This window comes from Salmo trutta, chromosome 19 (genome assembly GCF_901001165.1).
Source record: "Salmo trutta chromosome 19, fSalTru1.1, whole genome shotgun sequence".
Lineage (NCBI taxonomy): Eukaryota > Metazoa > Chordata > Actinopteri > Salmoniformes > Salmonidae > Salmo > Salmo trutta.
The window spans coordinates 35,828,661-35,847,340 of record NC_042975.1 but is presented as its reverse complement, the minus strand read 5'-3'; the positions used below and the strand labels follow the sequence as shown (position 1 = coordinate 35,847,340).

Sequence of the window (18,680 nt, the reverse complement as noted above, 5' to 3'; positions counted from 1 at the left end):
AGACTCTCTTCAAATCTCCTCCCCTCCAACATTCTCTCCACTCAGCCCCGCCCCCCTTGTCTGTCATAATAATACTGTGAGTGGGGTTATGTTGTGTGTGTGTGTGTGGTTTAGGCAATCCGTATGTGCACACTTGTATGGAAACTGCATGTTTGTGTGAATGTCTGTGAATATTCCCAATGTCATTCCCACCTGCTCTAGAACAACTGCAGTGTTCCAAAAACAGACAGAGGAGCAAAGAGGAAATACCTTCAGAAGTATCTCTCTCTCCCCCCTCTCTTTCGCTCGCTCGCTCTCTCACTCACACGCACGCTCACACACACACAGTGATATTGATCTTTAAGTGCCGGTGAGTGAGAGATATTGTTTCAAAGCAGGGTCAGAGAGGCTTGCTGGCTCAGTGGGGGTTGCCTTTGTGCAAGCTCCTGTAACAGAAGGCTTCATGGAGCAGCATTCTATCACACACAAGTCTATTAGCTTAGAATAGCACTGTCAGGTTGGCCTGTAGTGTACCATAGGTAGCCTATGATAACTGGTTGGTTTTAAATTGAATTAAGGTATTAATTAAGTTTTAATAAAGTTTTAATAATCCAGGAGGATGATTGTTACATCAATGGACATCAATGATGATGTTTGGTCCCATGATGAGGCATCTCTATTGACGCAAGATCCATTTGACTCTGAGTCATATTAGCAACAAAACAGTCAAGAGGTGGTAGCATCATATGACTTTCCAGATAAAAGGTTTGGTTAATGATAGACAAAAGCTGAACACAGATAGAACATCGGGGGAATAATATGCAACACAATGTCCTTTATATGATAATGAGGGCAAATAACAAAGACCCTGATATCATAACGGGCCTGTCTCCTGTCAAGAGTTACTGAAAAGATTTTCAGTTACCTACTGAAAAGCACAGCAAAGAAAACAACCATAAATCCACCAGCATGTGCATTTGGCATAACTTTGAAATGAGACACAGATAATAAGACAAAGAAGGGCCTCCCGAGTGGCGCAGCGGTCTAAGGCACTGTATTGCAGTGCTTGAGGCATCACTACAGACCTGTGTTCGATCCCATGCTATGTCACAACCAGCCATGACCGGGAGTCTTATAGGGCGGTCCACAATTGCCCAGCGTCGTCCGGGTTAGGGGAGGGTTTGGCCGGGGGGGCTTTATTGCGCTCAAGCGACTCCTTGTGGTGGGCTGGGCGGGTAAAGGCTCAGACTTCATTCGTCAGTTGAACAGTTTTTTCTCTGACACATTAGTCCAGCTGGCTTCCGGGTTAAGGAGCATGGTTTGGCGGGTAATGTTTTGGAGCACGCTTGACTCAACCTTCGCCGAGCCCCTTTGGAAGTTGCAGTGATGAGACAAGATCATAATTGAAATTGTGAAAAAAAGGGGGTATAATAAAAAGACAAATAAAACTTTATAGGCTCGTGTGATTCTATTAGATCTGAATAAAATAAACTCAATCTCCCATCAAGCATATAAACTGAGTTACAGTATATGGGTCTTTCTATAAACTAGGGTATCAGTGAGGATTCCCTACACTGGACAACTTGTTACAGCTGTTGATAAGTAATTGAATCTGACAATTTGTTTCATGTCATTACTTTAAGACATAAGGGGGGGGGGGGGCTTCATAGCTATATTCAATGAAATTCCCAAGTTGATTTAAAACCTGTTTAACCCTTTATCATGGTTGGTGTCTTGGCGGAAAACACATTTTCTTTGTCATTGCATTGATGGCAGTGTAAGTTGTTCTTATATCATACAGTATATTAAGCATTCATCAGTTAAATTAGACATTGAACTTGAACCCTGTAACACATATGGAATCATGTAGTAACCAATAAAGTGTTAAACAAATCAAAATGTATTTTAGATTTTAGATTCTTCAAAGTAACCCTTTGCCTGGATGACAGGCAAATAAATCACTCCACAGAGCTGGGCTTTACGGAAGAGTGGCCAGAAAAAAAGCCACTGCTTAAAGAAAAGAATAAGCAAACACTTTTGGTGTTTGCCAAAAGGCATGTAGGAGACTCCCCAAACATATGGAAGAAGGTACTCTGGTCAGATGAGACAAAAATGTAGCTTTTTGGCCATCAAGGAAAACGCTATGTCTGGTGCAAACCTAACACCTCTCATCACCCTGAGAATACTATCCCCACAGTGAAGCATGGTGGTGGCAGCATCATGCTGTGGGGATGTTTTTCATTGGCAGGGACTGGGAAACTGGTCAGAATTGAAGGAATAATGGCTCGCGCTAGATACAGGGAAATTCATGAGGGAAACCTGTTTGTCTTCCAGAGATTTGAGACTGGGCCGGAGGTTCACCTTCCAGCAGGACAATGACCCAAAGCATACTGCTAAAGCAACACTCGAGTGGCTTAAGGGTAAACATTTAAATGTCTTGGAATGGCCTAGTCAAAGCCCAAACCTCAATCCTATTGAGAATCTGTGGTATGACTTAGATTGCTGTAGACCAGCGGAACCCATCCAACTTGAAGGAGCTTTTTATGTTTTGCCTTGAAGAATGGGCAAAAATCCCAGTGGCTAGATGTGCCAAGCTTATAGAGACATACCCCAAGAGACTTGCAGCTATAATTGCTGTAAAAGGTGGCTCTACAAAGTATTGACATTGGGGGGTGGATAGTTATGCACGCTCAAGTTTTCTGGTTTTTTTTTGTCTTATTTCTTGTTTGTTACACAAGAAAAAATATTTTGCATCTTCAAAGTGGTAGGCATGTTGTGTAAATCAAATGATACCAACCCCCCCCAAAATGTATTTTAATTCCAGGTTGTAAGGCAACAAAATAGGAAAAATGCCAAGGGGGGTGATTACTTTCGCAAGTCACTGTATATGTTGTTGTATAGGTGAGGCCAATTTGCATATACTCACATTTATTCCTCTGGGTACACATGTGGAACTGCATGAAAATAATTTACATTTTTGTTTCAAACCATTTTGAAATGTTTATCTCAATGTCACACATTAGCCCCATTGTTTATAGAAAGACCCATATCTCTAAATGGTTTAGTGAAAATTGTGTATGATAAAAATAAACCAACTACCCCTGAATGAGAGCTGACTAGCAGAGAGTTAATAAAAATATTCACTTGCGCAATAAGCAATTTATTGACATGACCAAACATGAGATTTATACAAGCAATACAACTTATTATAAAAGCTGAGAAAAACATTTATAAAATGTTTTCTTTATCTACCGGTATTACATTTAACTGTCTCTCTATTCTGGACAGTACTTTGTTATGAGTGGAAACTGAGTGGAATATGTCGGTATTGTAACGGAAATGGTTAGCATGCCATTAGATAAACACCTCACTCTATTTTGTCCTCCAGAAAGCCTTTAAAGATTCATGACACCAGAACTCCACCGGAGAGATATATTCCTTCTTTGGTTTCTAATCTAGCTCCATGATGGACCACTGAAAAAGTTATTCTAAAACATTTTGTACCAGCAATTGGCATGCGAGGCATCCACTTCCATTAAACATAGAGGCATTTTTAATCAATGTCAGGTAATTAAATGACAGACCAGTCAGCAAGATCTAAATGTCTGCAGGATGGGGAAGTGAGAAAAGTTGCTCTAAAATCTAAGATTCTATAATGAACGTAGCATTTGTGTGTCAAGTATGAGCAGGTTATGGTAACGTTGAAGCTTAATGGGGATGGTGATGTTAGAACTGGGGGTGCATGGTTGTTACCAGGGGTGACTGAGCCACTTCACCAGCCCTGAGTTCCTAATGTAAAGCCATTACCCACACAGCCTCACGTCTAATGACAGACAGCTGAAAAATAAAAGGATATTAGAAAGCCTTTTTATTGAGCAAGAGGCACTTTGCCCCACAAGAGCACCAATAAAACTTTATTGGAGATTGAGAATGGTGGTGGTGGTGGGAGGGGGGGTTAATGTGCTGTAGCAACATGCCAGAGACCCAGTCCTAAACCCTTTAAGCTAAAACAAACAATTTGCCAACAGAGATCTAGGGTGTGCCAATAATCACATTTTGTGTTTCTATGGTGATATAGCTCTGAAGGAGAAATCCTCAAAAATTATCTGACAGACCTTTTATTTCTGAGCATCTTCTACAGTAGGACTGGATATATTAAATCATCTTCTACAGTAGGACTGGATATATTAAATCATCTTCTACAGTAGGACTGGATATATTAAATCATCTTCTACAGTAGGACTGGATATATTAAATCATCTTCTACAGTAGGACTGGATATATTAAATCATCTTCTACAGTAGGACTGGATATATTAAATCATCTTCTACAGTAGGACTGGATATATTAAATCATCTTCTACAGTAGGACTGGATATATTAAATCATCAATGCTTTGGCTTTTTATTTTTTTATTTTACCTTTATTTAACCAGGTAGGCCAGTTGAGAACAAGTTCTCATTTATAACTGCGACCTGGACAAGATAAAGCAAAGCAGTGCGACACATATAACACAGAGTTACACATGGAGTAAACAAACGTACAGTCAATAACACAATAGAAAAATCTACCAAACAAGTCAAACAGGATTTAAAGTGCCAAAGCATCCTGACTTCAGACATCAAAGGAATGGTAGGATAATGATTTTAAGAAATATAAAAACTATACACATTGTATTCAAAAGACACAGTTTAAATGTTGAATGACATACAATGATATCAACATTGCTTAATCACAATAAGGTATTCAGATAACAATTCATAATCAGCCTAGAGAAAGAGAAACCTCTTGGGCTTCGACCAGCCAGGCACTGGACAACAGCAACAAGATCAGTCTTCTTTCCCTGCTCTGGCTGCTCTAAGGGCGGTGTCTAGCTAGCCTTACCTCAGATTCATTTTTATGTTAAGGTACTGTTAAAGGATTAGTCAATTAATGAAAGTGATATAAACTGCATATCACTGTAATGCAACAAGCTGTGATCTTGAGTAATGACAGGGTTGAAATCCTGCTCTCCAATAATTACTGACCACCACTGTTACCATAATAACATGAACAGAATGCTCTGTCTAAACTTAGATGGCTTTACGACTGCAGCTCTCCAACCTTGTCATTACGTCCCAATCAAAGGGAACTTCAAAGTTAACATGGCGTTTAGATTATTTTTCTCACGTGCCTCTAATATTTTTGTTTGAGTTTGTTGTTGTAGTATAGTTCTATACTGCCTCCCCTACTATTACCCTCAGGCCTGTATGTTTTCATTTCAATATACTGTAGAATGAAACTGTCTCTGCTCTTGCTGGGTATAATGGGTGAGGGTGAGGGCTATACTGTAGAATGAAACTATCTCTGCTCTTGCTGGGTATAATGGGTGAGGGCTATACTGTAGAATGAAACTATCTCTGCTCTTGCTGGGTATAATGGGTGAGGGTGAGGGCTATACTGTAGAATGAAACTGTCTCTGCTCTTGCTGGGTATAATGGGTGAGGGCTATACTGTAGAATGAAACTGTCTCTGCTCTTGCTGGGTATAATGGGTGAGGGCTATACCGTAGAATGAAACTATCTCTGCTCTTGCTGGGTATAATGGGTGAGGGCTATACTGTAGCTGTGGGTTATAAATAGGGTCAACTCAACCATTATAACAGAGAAAGACATACTTTGTGGTTATTAACTTAAAATAAAAACTAGTTTAAAAATATTTTTGAGAAGAATTGAAGATGCGACAAAGTATCTGGAAGGTACTTCTGGGTGGAAAACCAGGATTAGGTTATTTCAGATCAGGAATCTGGCCTGGAAGCTGCAGGCCACAGGTCACTATTGTGCTATATGAAAAAATAAAATGAAAAAATAAATCAAATAAAGAGCTGAGGAAAGTAGAATATGTTACAGTGCACACAAAAGGACACTACCTGGAGGTTCATAAAAGTGGCCAGCCACTCGATCAATTCGTTCTTTGATTCACAGCACAGGTACCTAAGAAGATTGCGAGAGGGAAGATGGAGGGGGTGAGCGATAGAGGCTATACCTTTACCATGATCCTCAGTGCACTAGTTACTATGGTTTACCTTTACCATGATCCTCAGTGCACTAGTTACTATGGTTTACCTTTACCATGATCCTCAGTGCACTAGTTACTATGGTTTACCTTTACCATGATCCTCAGTGCACTAGTTACTATGGTTTACCTTTACCATGATCCTCAGTGCACTAGTTACTACGGTTTACCTATCTGTAGTTGCTACTAAAGATACTCACCACTGCTGTTTGTCTCGTTCTGCCTGCTCACACACTACAGTCATCCCCCAGCTAGAAGAAGACGAGGGAACTTACATGATATGGACATCTGATATGGAACAACAAATAGCCAAATGGCTAAGAAAATAAACCAGTAGTCATTGGAGCGTTGCTGGTTGACTCTCACCATGATGGTGGCTGTAGCCTCTTGTTGATGCCATAGTAGACTTTCAGAGCATGGACTTGACATTCCCTCTCAGGCTGAGTACTCTAGTAAAGATGGACAATTGTAGCTATACTGCCACATATTGTAGGTACTTCATACAGTCACAGAATAGGCCTACACATCCTCCTTCCATCCTCTATTACCTTTACTTGTTTGTAGAGCCTGAGAGAGGTGCCATCGAGTACACAGAGACGTCTGCAGAAGGTTCTCTTCCCCCTTTGACCCTTCTCATCACTGAACTTAATCATGCTGTTTCTGGACACGTCTACCATGCCAGCTGTGGGAGGGGACATCCAACTCTAATTCACTGTGCTGATTTTCAACCATATCATTAATTAACACGTTGCCTTCTCCCTTCGGATTCCTTTTCCGTTGTCAATACTATTCTTTACAGAAAGTATCTACAATATGTCATTTATTCAAAAGTGCTCTTGACTGGGCTGGAATAATAATATATACACCGGTAATCATGCATTTACCTATGTAGATTAACATGGCCTCCATGTAGCAGTTCCTCTTGACCACCAGGTGACAGTCTTTACCCAGAGAGAAATAGATGGCCAGCGCTCGTTCCTGGTAGTGCAATGGACGCTCTGTTGGAATCAGAGAAGACACATCGTATTTTACCACTAGTTTGAAGTTGAGCATTAGCGTTCATCGTGCAATATAAAGATATCACACTTCATTAACAACAGCTGTCCTACTTCAGCTTATACATTTAAAAAGGGACTTGGCAACTGTAACTGAGGTGTTCTAAACCATTACCCATCTCCTGGTTGTCGTTGACCAGGAAGCAGCTCCAATAGTCCCCCTGCTGTGGAGGGATGTTTCCGCGTCTCAGGACCTCACACACTAGCTCCTCAGCACTCACTGCCTGGGAGATCTGAGGGAGAAGAACAGGCAGCGTTAGCGTTAGGAGCGGGCAGGGTTAGGAGCGGGCAGGGTTAGCGTTAGGAGCGGGCAGGGTTAGCGTTAGGAGCGGGCAGGGTTAGCGTTAGGAGCGGGCAGGGTTAGCGTTAGGAGCGGGCAGCGTTAGCGTTAGGAGCGGGCAGCGTTAGCGTTAGGAGCGGGCAGGGTTAGGAGCGGGCAGCGTTAGCGTTAGGAGCGGGCAGGGTTAGCGTTAGGAGCGGGCAGCGTTAGCATTAGGAGCGGGCAGGGTTAGGAGCGGGCAGCGTTAGGAGCGGGCAGGGTTAGCGTTAGGAGCGGGCAGGGTTAGGAGCGGGCAGCGTTAGGAGCGGGCAGGGTTAGGAGCGGGCAGTGTTAGGAGCGGGCAGCGTTAGCGTTAGGAGCGGGCAGGGTTAGGAGCGGGCAGCGTTAGGAGCGGGCAGCGTTAGGAGCGGGCAGGGTTAGCGTTAGGAGCGGGCAGGGTTAGCGTTAGGAGCGGGCAGGGTTAGCGTTAGGAGCGGGCAGCGTTAGCGTTAGGAGCGGGCAGGGTTAGGAGCGGGCAGGGTTAGCGTTAGGAGCGGGCAGGGTTAGCGTTAGGAGCGGGCAGCGTTAGCGTTAGGATCGGGCAGCGTTAGCGTTAGGAGCGGGCAGGGTTAGCGTTAGGAGCGGGCAGCGTTAGCGTTGGGAGCGGGCAGGGTTAGCGTTGGGAGCGGGCAGCGTTAGCGTTGGGAGCGGGCAGCGTTAGCGTTGGGAGCGGGCAGCGTTAGCGTTGGGAGCGGGCAGCGTTAGCGTTGGGAGCGGGCAGCGTTAGGAGCGGGCAGCGTTAGCGTTAGGACCAAGCAAGGGAACTTATATGATCATCTGGGCACAAAGCATTGCAGAAGAACACCCCATACTGTTGCATTTGGATTCTAAAGTCAAAGGTGAAAGGTGAGTGCACATGGAGCTGACCTGAACCAGCAGCTCAGAGCCCTCCTCCTTCCTCTCCAGGTAAACCCCACAGATGGTGAGAGGTGAGGGGTTCCCCTACAGAACAGAATGAAGAGAGAGACACATCAGGCCAACAGCCATGCTCAATCCAGCAAATAGTAAGAGATAGACAGGTCATGGAAGGATTTAATCATTTCAGTTGGGTGGGAAACAACTGCTGCAAGAGGTTCTGAAAATGTCATCATGCCGTAGGTGTATGCTCACCTCCTCGGCGTGTTCTTCCTGTGCTTTGATGACATGAGAGATCATGTCCAGCTGCCTCTGAAGCTGCTCGGCATTCACCTGCCAGACAGACACATCCATCCATTTGATCAGAACATTTCATTTTGCTTCTTGTGACAACACAGTACATTTCCCTCCATTTATTTTCTATAAATCAGTGATGTCATCAGTGTGAGACAGACCCACTCACATTGAAGATATCCAGGTAGTTCTGGATGAGCTCCTCTACCACTTGTCCTGCGCTGTTATCAGTGCCGTCCGTCTGGAAGACCGTAGGACCAAACACAATGGCCAGGTTGTGCATGTTCATCTGATTCTCATCTGCAAAGCACTGGACGCTTTGGGAACAAAATTGACAGATTTGTACAAGAGATTTCTCAACAGCGATGCATGTCTTGAACTTTCAAAGACAAAGTAGTCAATTATCTATATATAAACAATACAAATTCTACATACAGGTCAATAAAACACAACTGTCCCAAATGTAAACTCATATTCTCATCAGGTTCAGTGGAAAAGAGACAAACCAGAATGGAGGGAAGTAAAAGAGAAGAGGACAGGCGGAGGTGGAGAGTTGAGGCTAACCAGTAGAGGTGGTTGATGACAGCCCCCAGAGTGGCTCTGTTGACTGGGGGGAGGCTGTGGAGGAGGGCCTGGTACTGGGACACTCTCTCTCTTCTCTCACTGACAGCTGGTGGACAAAAAATAAAACACCTACACATTACAGCACAAAACTCCTTGTCATGGGGCTACCAATGATACGACTACCAAGACGAGGAGTGAAAAGCAGTGGTGTGGTCATTGTGGTCCACCAGTATTAGAATGAGGGTAGGTCAGACTCACTAGTGGTATGGAGCCATGGCAGAGAGGCCTGATGGCCATTGAAAACCCCCTCTCCCACTTCCCTGAGGAACCTCTTCAGGACGTTGGCCACATTATCCACCTGGTGCTCCCCTTCACTCAGACGAACCCGACGGGCGTCATGGCGGAGAGAGAGCAGCAGGGCGGCGATCTTAGAGTTCACACCACACCTCCGATAGATGCCCTCTGACTTCAAACCTAGAAAGGGGGAGGAAAAACCCCCATAAACAAACACATAACCACTATATCATTAACACAGGCTTACAAAGACACTGATAGAATCAAATAATGGAGCTGGTAAGAGCACATCTTTTGTTAGGTATCTGGCCCAACCGATGCCATGCTAGGTCCACTTACCATGCTGTGTGATGTAGCTAATGCAGCGGTCCACGATGACAGGGACTTCTGTCTCAGTAAGCTGCTGCTGGTCCAGGGGGCCATCTCCTCTCCCTAAGCCCTGCTGGATGCCACTCAGCCAGCCCTGGAAGTCAGGCCTCCTGTCCCCCTCCAAACGCAGCCTCCTGCCTCTGTCCACCAGCACCACAGCAGCAGCTTCTTGCTCCACGGCTGGGACAGCACATCACACACTTTACATCAATTGTCAACCAAAGTAGCTCTATTAAAAAGTTATTTATATGTCACTAACATTCTTGGTCCACCAAAATAAAAACACTTCTCCCTTTGCAGTACTTCCTTAACCTACAGTTAGGGAAAGTATTCAGACCCTTTGACTTTTTCCATATTTTCTTAGGTTACAGCCTTAATTCTAAAATGTATTAAATAAATGTTTTTCTATCAATCTACACACAATAACCCATAATGACAAAGCGAAAATCGTTTATTTTTTTTATTTTAGCTAATTTATTTTTTAAAAATGGAGCTCAGATGCATCCGGTTTCCATTGATCATCCTTGAAATGTTTCTACAACTTGATAAAGTTGAGTGGCCTCCATCATTCTTAAAAGGATGAAGTTTGGAACCACCAAGACTCTTCCTGGAGCTGGCCGCCCCGGCCAAACTGAGCAATCGGGGAAGAAGGGCCTTGGTCAGGGAGGTGACCAAGAACCCGATGGTCACTCTGACAGAGTCCAGAGTTCCTCTGTGGAGATGGGAGAACCTTCCAGAAGGACAACCGTCTCTGCAGCACTCCATCAATCAGGCCTTTATGATAGAGTGGCTAGACGGAAGCCACCCCTCAGTTAAAGGCACATGACAGCCCACTTGGAGTTTGCCAAAGGGCACCTAAACACTCTCAGACCATGAGAAACAACATTCTCTGGTCTGATGATTCCAAGATCAAATGATTTGGCCTGAATGCCAAGTGTCACGTCTGGAAGAAACCTTGACCATCCCTACAGTGAAGTATGGTGGTGGAAGCATCATGCTGTGGGGATGTTTTTCAGCGGTAGGGACTGGGAGACTAGTCAGGATCGAGGGAAAGGGAAATGTAGCAAAGTACAGAGAGATCCTTGATGAAAACCTGCTCCAGAGCGCTCAGGACCTCAGGCTGGGGCGAAGGTTCACCTTCCAACAGGACATCGACCCAAAGCACACAGCCAAGACAACGCAGGAGTGGCTTCGGGACAAGTCTTTGAATGTCCTTGAGTGACTGCGCCAGAGCCCGGACTTGAACCCGATCAAACATCTCTGGAGAGACCTGAAAATAGCTGTGCACCGACAATCCCCATTCAACCTGACAGAGCTTGAGAGGATCTGCAAAGAAGAATGGTGGAAACTCACCTAATACAGGTGTGCCGAGCTTGTAGCGTGACACCCAAGAAGACTCGAGGCTGTAATCGCTGCCAAAGGTGCTTTAGCAAAGTACTGAGTAAAGGGTCTGAATACTTACAGTACGAGTTAGAAGTTTGGACACACCTACTCATTCAAGGGTTTTTCTTTATTATCACTTTTTTCTACATTGTAAAAGAATAGTGAAGACATCAAAACTATGAAATAACACATATGGAATCATGTAGTAACCAAAAAAAGTGTCAACCAAAAAATATATTTTTTAGATTTTAGATTCTTCAAAGTAGCCACCCTTTACCTTGATGACAGCTTTGCACACTTTTGTCATTCTCTCAACCAGCTTCACCTGGAATGCTTTTCCAACAGTCTTGAAAGAGTTCCCACATATGCTGAGCACTTGTTGGCTGCTTTTCCTTCACTCTGCAGTCCAACTCATCCCAAACCATCTCAATTGGGTTGAGGTCGGGTGATTGTGGAGGCCAGGTCATCTGATGAAGCACTCCATCACTCTCCTTTTTGGTCAAATAGCCCTTACACAGCTTGGAGGTGTGTTGTAATGTTGAAAAAGAAATGATAGTCCTACTGAGTGTAAACCAGATGGTATGGCTCATTGCTGCAGAATGCTGTGGTAGCCATGCTGGTTAAGTGTGCCTTGAATTCTAAATAAATCACTGACAGTGTCACCAGCAAAGAAACCCCACACCATAGCTCCTCCTTCTCCATGAATCACGGTGGGAACCACACATGTGGAGATCATCTGTTCACCTACTCGGCGTCTCACAAAGACACGGTGGTTGGAAACAAAAATCTCAAGTTTGGACTCATCAGACCAAAGGACAGATTTCCACCGGTCTAATGTCCATTGCTCGTGTTTCTTGGCCCCAGAAAGCCTTTTCTCCTCATTGGTGTCCTTTAGTAGTGTTTTCTTTGCAGCAATTCGACCATGAAGGCCTGATTCACGCAGTCTCCTCTGAACAGTTGATGTTGAGATGTGTCTGTTACTTGAACTCTGAAGCATTTATTTGGGCAGCAATTTCTGAGTCTGGTAACTCTAATGAACTTATCCTCTGCAGCAGAGGTAACTCTGGGTTTTCCTTTCCTATGGTGGTCCTCATGAGAGCCAGTTTCATCATAGCACTTCATGTTTTTTGTGATTTCACTTGAAGAAACTTTAAAAGTTAAAAGTTCTTGACATTTTCCCTATTGACTGACCTTAATGTCTTTTAAGTAATGATGGACTGTAATTTCTCTTTGCTTACTTGAGCTGTTCTTGCCATAATATGGACTTGGTCTTTTACCAAATAGGGCTATCTTCTGTATACCACCCCTACCTTGTAACAACACAACTGATTGGCTCAAACGCATTAGGAAGGAAAGAAATTCCACAAATTAACTTTTAACAAGGCACACCTGTTAATTGAAATGTATTCCAGGTGACTACCTCATGAAGCTGGTTGAGAGAATGCCAAGAGTGTGCAAAGCTGTCATCCAGGCAAAGGGTGGCTACTTTGAAGAATCTCAAATATAAAATATATCTTGATTTCTTTAACACTTTTTTGGTTACTACATGATTCCATATGTGTTATTTCATAGTTTTTTAAATGTATTTTTCAATGTAGAAAATAGTAAAATTAAAGAAAAACCCTGGAATGATTCAGTGTGTCCAAACTTTTGGCTGGTACTGTACATAAATGTGATGTTTCATTTTTGATAAATTTGCAAAAATGTCTAAAAACCAGTTTTTGCTTTGTCATTATGTGGTATTGTGTGTAGATTGATGAGGGGAAAAAACTATTCAATCCATTTTAGAATAAGGCTGTAACGTAACAAAATGTGGAAAAAGTAAAGGAGTCTGAATACTTTCTGAATGCACCGTATGCCCCACTGTGCCAGGTTCAGGTGTGACTCACAGAGCTCCTGTAGTTTTCGCAGGTCGATGTTATCCACTTGGTCTTCTCTGTGGAGGAGGAGGAGCAGTCTGGAGCCCCCCAGGGAGAACCAGCCCAGGTAAGGGCAATGGAAGCTCTGGCCCGCAGTGTAGCGCAGCCGGCCCACCCGCTCAAAGGACCAGCCCACCAGGTCCTCTGCTACAGGGGGGACCAGGGCCTGACACACAACAAGACAAGGCAGCAGCTATACATAACTGTATAGCTATACAGTAGCTAGACATAAAACTACCATTTACCAATCTATCATAATACTAATTGAAATCTAGTTTTAAAGAGGTGTGGTTACCTTGCCGATGGCCTTGATCCACTCCCTCACCGTGTCAGGGGAATCCTCTCCAAACAGGTAGACTCTCCCAGAGTCATGGTACAGCTCAAAGGAATGACCATAACTGACTCAGCAGGAAACACGAATAGAATATATACTGTACAAATATAAACATTCTCCTGAAGCTCACACTGTTTTGGATTAAAACACCATCTGTCGTGTTGTCTTACCCATGTTTTCCTTGGGGATTGACCACCAGACAAAGGACATCACTCATCTTCATCTGTCCACTCTGGCTGGAGCTCTTCTCACTCTCATAGTAGCTGAAGGTACCTTGGTTCAAACAGCACCAGCGACGACTAAAATCTACATGTTCCAAAATGCTACAATTAGCTTACGGTAACTGAATTTACATTAAACCAATGTCACTTACCAAAAAGGAATATCAAGTTGGAAGTTTGCAAGTTGCTCTCTAGTTCATCTGAAATTCAGATCTAAAGCATGTCCAAATAATTCACAAAATGTTTTTGTTTACAAACATAATATCAAGAATGACCCACCTCCTTTTGATTTGTGCTCTGTAACTGCTCGTGTTGAGGAGGCAATCTTGAACAGATAACCAGTGTGTGAGACGGGGAGAGCAGCCTCTAAGATTGTGTGCTCTCCGGCCCTTGACCCTGGGAGCTCTGGAGAGAGGAAAAACATATAATACTGATGATGTCACCTCTACTGAACAAGAAATACAACCCATACATTTGTGTTCAACACAAGTATATGATTGATGTAACATTGCAGGCATGGATTACAGAGAATTTGATAAATGAGGCTGGTTTCATTGCTCCTACCTGTGTTGTGGTTGTGAGTGAGGAACTCCACCTGAAGTGTCTGTCCATAGTGCTGGGCAATGGACACAGGGCTGGGCAGCTCTGGATCACCTGTATAACAGTTCACATCTGCTCCACAGAACACCAGTGACAGAGTCTCCAATACATCACCTGTCTGAATGGTGTTGCACAGAGCCTGAGAGATAGGGAGAAAGACAGAGAAGGGAGAGAGATAGAGGGGGGGTAGAGAGAGAATCAGGGAGCAGAGAAGACAAGTCTGAACTTTTGAGAGAAACAGATGGAGAGAGAGAGAGCAAATTAGAGAAAATCTGAGTGCCTCACTTTGTTGAGGGCTTCCTGTTGGCCAAACAGTGCATGGTAGCGGCGGTATTTCCCCTGGCAGTACTTGGCAGTAACAAAGCGCTGGCGCTCCTCACTGTCACTTGATGGACAGAGCATCTCACTTGGTGGAATGTTAGCTGCCCAGAAAAGGTTTACTTTGTTGTTACCTAGCAACAGGAACAGCTGATGAACAGGGAGTGACATTAGAACCTTGACCTGAAAGACTAGTCCTTTTATTAACAGGGTGAACAATGAGAATATCTTTTTTTTCAAAGACAACATATAATACAATTATAGAAATAAGATAAAAAGCATAGTGTGAGGAACATAAACAGAGGAAGCCAGTCATATGGGTGGTGAGAATGTAATGTTACTAATCCATGTAATAATACAATAGAATACAAATGAGAAACTACCTACCTGATTTTCAGTCCACACCTTTTCATCCATCTTCAGACTGCGGACTTTGGACACACTCTGGCCCAGACCCCTGTGCACCCCTAAACCACAGAGAAATTGATTAAAGAGAGTTAGATTTCAATATCCTCTACCAGGCACGGTTATCTAACATACCAATGTGATACAATTTTTGTTAACCTGACATATTTGACTATGATCATTATAGAATCTAATCAAAGCTCTTGAGTCTTGATCCATTCGTTTCTGAGGCTGGACTGACCTCTGGAAATGGTTCTGTACCTGCACAGCATTTGCAGAGGACCACACACAGGTTGACAGAGGCCCAGTCTGGTTGGGGGGCTCCACAATCTGCACAGCGCTGGTTGGCCTCCTCGGACCAGATCTTCTGGGCCACCGCGTTGCTGGACAGAGAGTGACTGACACAGGCTTGCAGGGCCTCAAGCCACTGCTCCCTCTGCTGCTCTGACTCGGCCACAAAACTAACCACACAGAACAGAGGTCACAGGGGGTTTCACTGTGGGATGTCATTAAAGGGTCATAGGTCAGTCTCACTCACCTGAATTTCCTGTAGAAGGTGGTGAGGTTGAAGGACCGTTTGTCTGTGCCCTTCACAGTACCCAAATTCATCTCAATGGAGGTGATGCCAACACCCTGGCTGTGCTCCTGATGACATGAACATCACAGGTTTTTTATTTCTTATCAACTCAAAAATGTAGCTAGTCTTAGCTGTTTGAATGGCAGCCTCATCATATAAATTGGGAATTCACTGACTGGCTGTAGCTAGATCATCTATATCCTTATCTGCATGAGTAATCATTATTGATATCAATGTTTATTCCCCAAATATACAAGTGTCTCCTCAGAATAATTTGTTTAATTTCTGATTCAGAAAATTACTCATAAAAACCATATCTGTAGCTATCTCATCGTTGAATTGTACAGACAGACAATTACATCTTCATCAAAAAGTAGAAATGACAGCCAAAATGTAGTGATAAACAAAAATGTTGTTAGAGGCTAATTTAATTAAGCCTAAATTAGCATTATTATTAAGTGTTATAATTTATATGGAGACATTTGCCTGTCACCTTTAAGAATACATAAAGAACTTTTATGCACGTTTAAAAATATATATTTCAGAACAAATGCATGCACACATGCACCATAGATACACACCTCAGCGTTCCTATAGAGGAAGACCTTGTCGGCACAGATGACTACATAGAGCTTGGAGCGCAGTCCACTCATCTCCAGGAATCCTTGCTTACTAATGAGCGAGACTCTCCTAGCACTCTGTCCACTCGTATCACTGAAGTTCATAAGGGGCATCTCCATGCTGTTACGACGCTGCTGAATAGTCTCTTTCAGTACTGACACCCATTCCTCCCTGACAGCTGAAAACACACATCAAATGAAATTGTATTTATCACATGCACCGAATACAACCGGTGTAGACTTTACATCAATAACGCCCACAAATTACTGATATTTCCTCATTGTGACCATTGTTATTTTAGGCTGAACACCTACTGTTGTTCTCAGCACGGAACAAGAAAGTCCTGTTCCTTGTCACCACCTCAAACTTCTGCCCTCCAACATGAAGCACTTCAGTGACAGACAGTATGGCTATGATCCGCTTTGAGTAGACCTCCTGAGGAAAAGAGAGGACGAGGAAGAAGAGGGGCTATAATAAGTAAGGTATTACACAGTAGACAGTGTGATCCGTGAACCTATGTGTGGCTGTATGGAAGACGTCTGGACCTTCTCATTTTGAAAGTACCGAAGGTACTGTGCATCCAACATCACCCAACGCTTCTGGAAAACAAGGGTCCTGCAGATAAAACAGAGATTACTTACACTCTCATGCATACACACACACATGAACCAACACACAAATGCACGCATGCATGTACAAGCACACACACCCCTCTCTCTTACCCCTTAGGCGGGGTCTTGTGCAGCCAGCCCATCTTGATAACAGGAGAGTGGTGAAAATCAGAGTCTTCAGGGTTGAATGATCGTGACAGTGTGCAGCCAAGATAGATACTGTCTTCATCAACAGATGTTCTCCTGAGATATAAGACACCCACAAAAGCAGCACGGACATGAATGTTCCCCTTATCTCATCATGTTTGCAGTAACCAAAACATGTAGACGAAGGCTTCACACACAAATTCACATGTAAAACAGTTCAACAGAAACACACCTGTTTTCCTCAATGTCCTCGTACTCAGCCTCATCCACACTAAACTGACTGTGGAAACAGTTCTGCATGGCCCGCAATGCATCCTCCTATGGTGCAGAATACAAAATGCAAACAATGGATCAAAATATCATCCTTCACACTTTAATAACTTGTGTACAAAAATAACTCTGGCATGTGTACAATCGCTAACATAAATGCCCAACACTCAATCACTCTAAACATCTGTAATCACACACAAGAAGAGGCAAATAGTACATTCAAGTAGTACATACACACCCACACATACAGATGTACAGTATAACTTACATTGTCTGCCATGACATCTGTGTCTGGCTTCTCTTAACTCCAGAACAGCTATACAGGTTAGCTGTGACAAAGAGGTGGAGACAAACAACTGAAGCCAAAGGATTACAGTAAAGGAATTGTTTCTCTGTTATGCTGCGTCACAGGTCCCAATGAAAAAATGTGCCCGGACAGGTTTACCTGACGATACTGAATAAAATATTACATACATCACATGTCAGCTAAAATCGATTGTTTGCATTTTACGAAAGACAATAGCTGTATGACACGTATTACCCCTGCATGTTGACTCTGACCAAATAATCAAACATAAAGTCAGAACTATGAAGTGTAGTAACCTCACAACTGCTGGTAAGGAAGTAAATTAATACAGTAACTTTATACAATAACTAAATAATTATTCCCAAAGTCTGAGAATAGTTCAAATAGATAAACTAACGGGGTTCGAGTAAGAAATGGGTACTGTAATCTGGCCACCTGCTTGGGTTGGTGAGCCCCATCCCTGTGACAATGGCCCCTCTCATCACAGCAACTATATACAGGAAGTGGACTTAAGAAACTGGCATCAGAGAGCCTTATCTTCCTCATGAAACTGCAATAACCCTGAACAAACAGACTTTATTTGACATTTACAGCAGCTTCTCCATGACTCCTAATTCATGTCATGGCACAGGACCACAGGCATAGGAGTAAGGTATAATAATTTACATATTGAGACAGTGCAACTACAGGTGAACCTGTACAGTCTGACCTGTACTGTATCTTCTGTAAATTCTACAGTATATTATAAGGAATATAACTAATTTTAATTCTATGAAGAATACCACTCGTTTTTGAAAGTACATTCATGACAGTCAATTTTCATCAGAAAATCTATGATCATTATATAAGCAGATCTGCGAACACAGCAGGCAGGTAAAGCATAGCAGCGAGGGGCAATCTGACTTTACCTGTAGCTTTTAGACTCTTGTAACTCTCTGCTGAACTGCTACCTTCGTACATAAGATGTTGACGATGCAATGACAAACGCTCAGTAATATCAATGTACTGGGGTGATAATTTATCCCCAAAAAAGTAATTTTCCTTTGCAATATTGAAGTTTAGACTCACCAACCTTAACAGTCTTCTTCCCTCTTCTCTGGTGAGTGACATGAGAGAGGAGAGAACATTCTAATCTGTCTAAATTAGGAAATGATGGTAGTGTATTGAGAAAGAGGCTGTGTGTAT

General features: G+C 43.2%; 1 protein-coding gene across 5 annotated transcripts; it reads right to left on the bottom strand.

Annotated features, from left to right (window-relative positions):
• Nucleotides 1–3,122: 3,122 nt before the first annotated feature.
• LOC115154460 (arf-GAP with Rho-GAP domain, ANK repeat and PH domain-containing protein 1) lies at nt 3,123–18,659 on the bottom strand. Of its 5 annotated transcripts, none has more exons than XM_029700710.1 (29): nt 18,568–18,659; nt 17,457–17,517; nt 17,151–17,236; nt 16,883–17,014; nt 16,706–16,775; nt 16,475–16,595; nt 16,121–16,338; nt 15,501–15,607; nt 15,224–15,423; nt 14,945–15,024; nt 14,525–14,707; nt 14,204–14,378; nt 13,919–14,044; nt 13,589–13,724; nt 13,380–13,482; nt 13,055–13,250; nt 9,753–9,962; nt 9,378–9,593; nt 9,120–9,225; nt 8,725–8,872; nt 8,517–8,594; nt 8,274–8,348; nt 7,203–7,320; nt 6,917–7,030; nt 6,581–6,714; nt 6,399–6,481; nt 6,233–6,283; nt 5,887–5,950; nt 3,123–5,799 (listed from the first exon to the last, which is right to left on the bottom strand). In XM_029700710.1, the coding sequence occupies exons 2-29, from the start codon at nt 17,466–17,468 to the stop codon at nt 5,755–5,757; spliced, it is 3,387 nt and encodes a 1,128-aa protein (XP_029556570.1). In that variant the 5' UTR covers nt 17,469–17,517; nt 18,568–18,659; the 3' UTR covers nt 3,123–5,754. The 5 variants fall into 5 exon arrangements, with proteins under 5 accessions (XP_029556570.1, XP_029556571.1, XP_029556572.1 ...); XM_029700711.1 differs by having other exon boundaries at nt 18,564–18,644; XM_029700712.1 differs by lacking the exon at nt 18,568–18,659 and adding an exon at nt 18,404–18,422.
• Between the last annotated feature and the right edge of the window lie 21 nt (nt 18,660–18,680).

What these genes read in the sequence shown, in the direction of transcription:
- LOC115154460 (XM_029700710.1), bottom strand. An exon ending in GGTACTTTCAAAATGAGAAG is followed by an intron (nt 16,596 to 16,705) that starts GTCCAGACGTCT and finishes TCTTTTCCTCAG; the next exon opens with GAGGTCTACTCAAAGCGGAT. An exon ending in TCCTCTATAGGAACGCTGAG is followed by an intron (nt 15,608 to 16,120) that starts GTGTGTATCTAT and finishes TCATGTCATCAG; the next exon opens with GAGCACAGCCAGGGTGTTGG.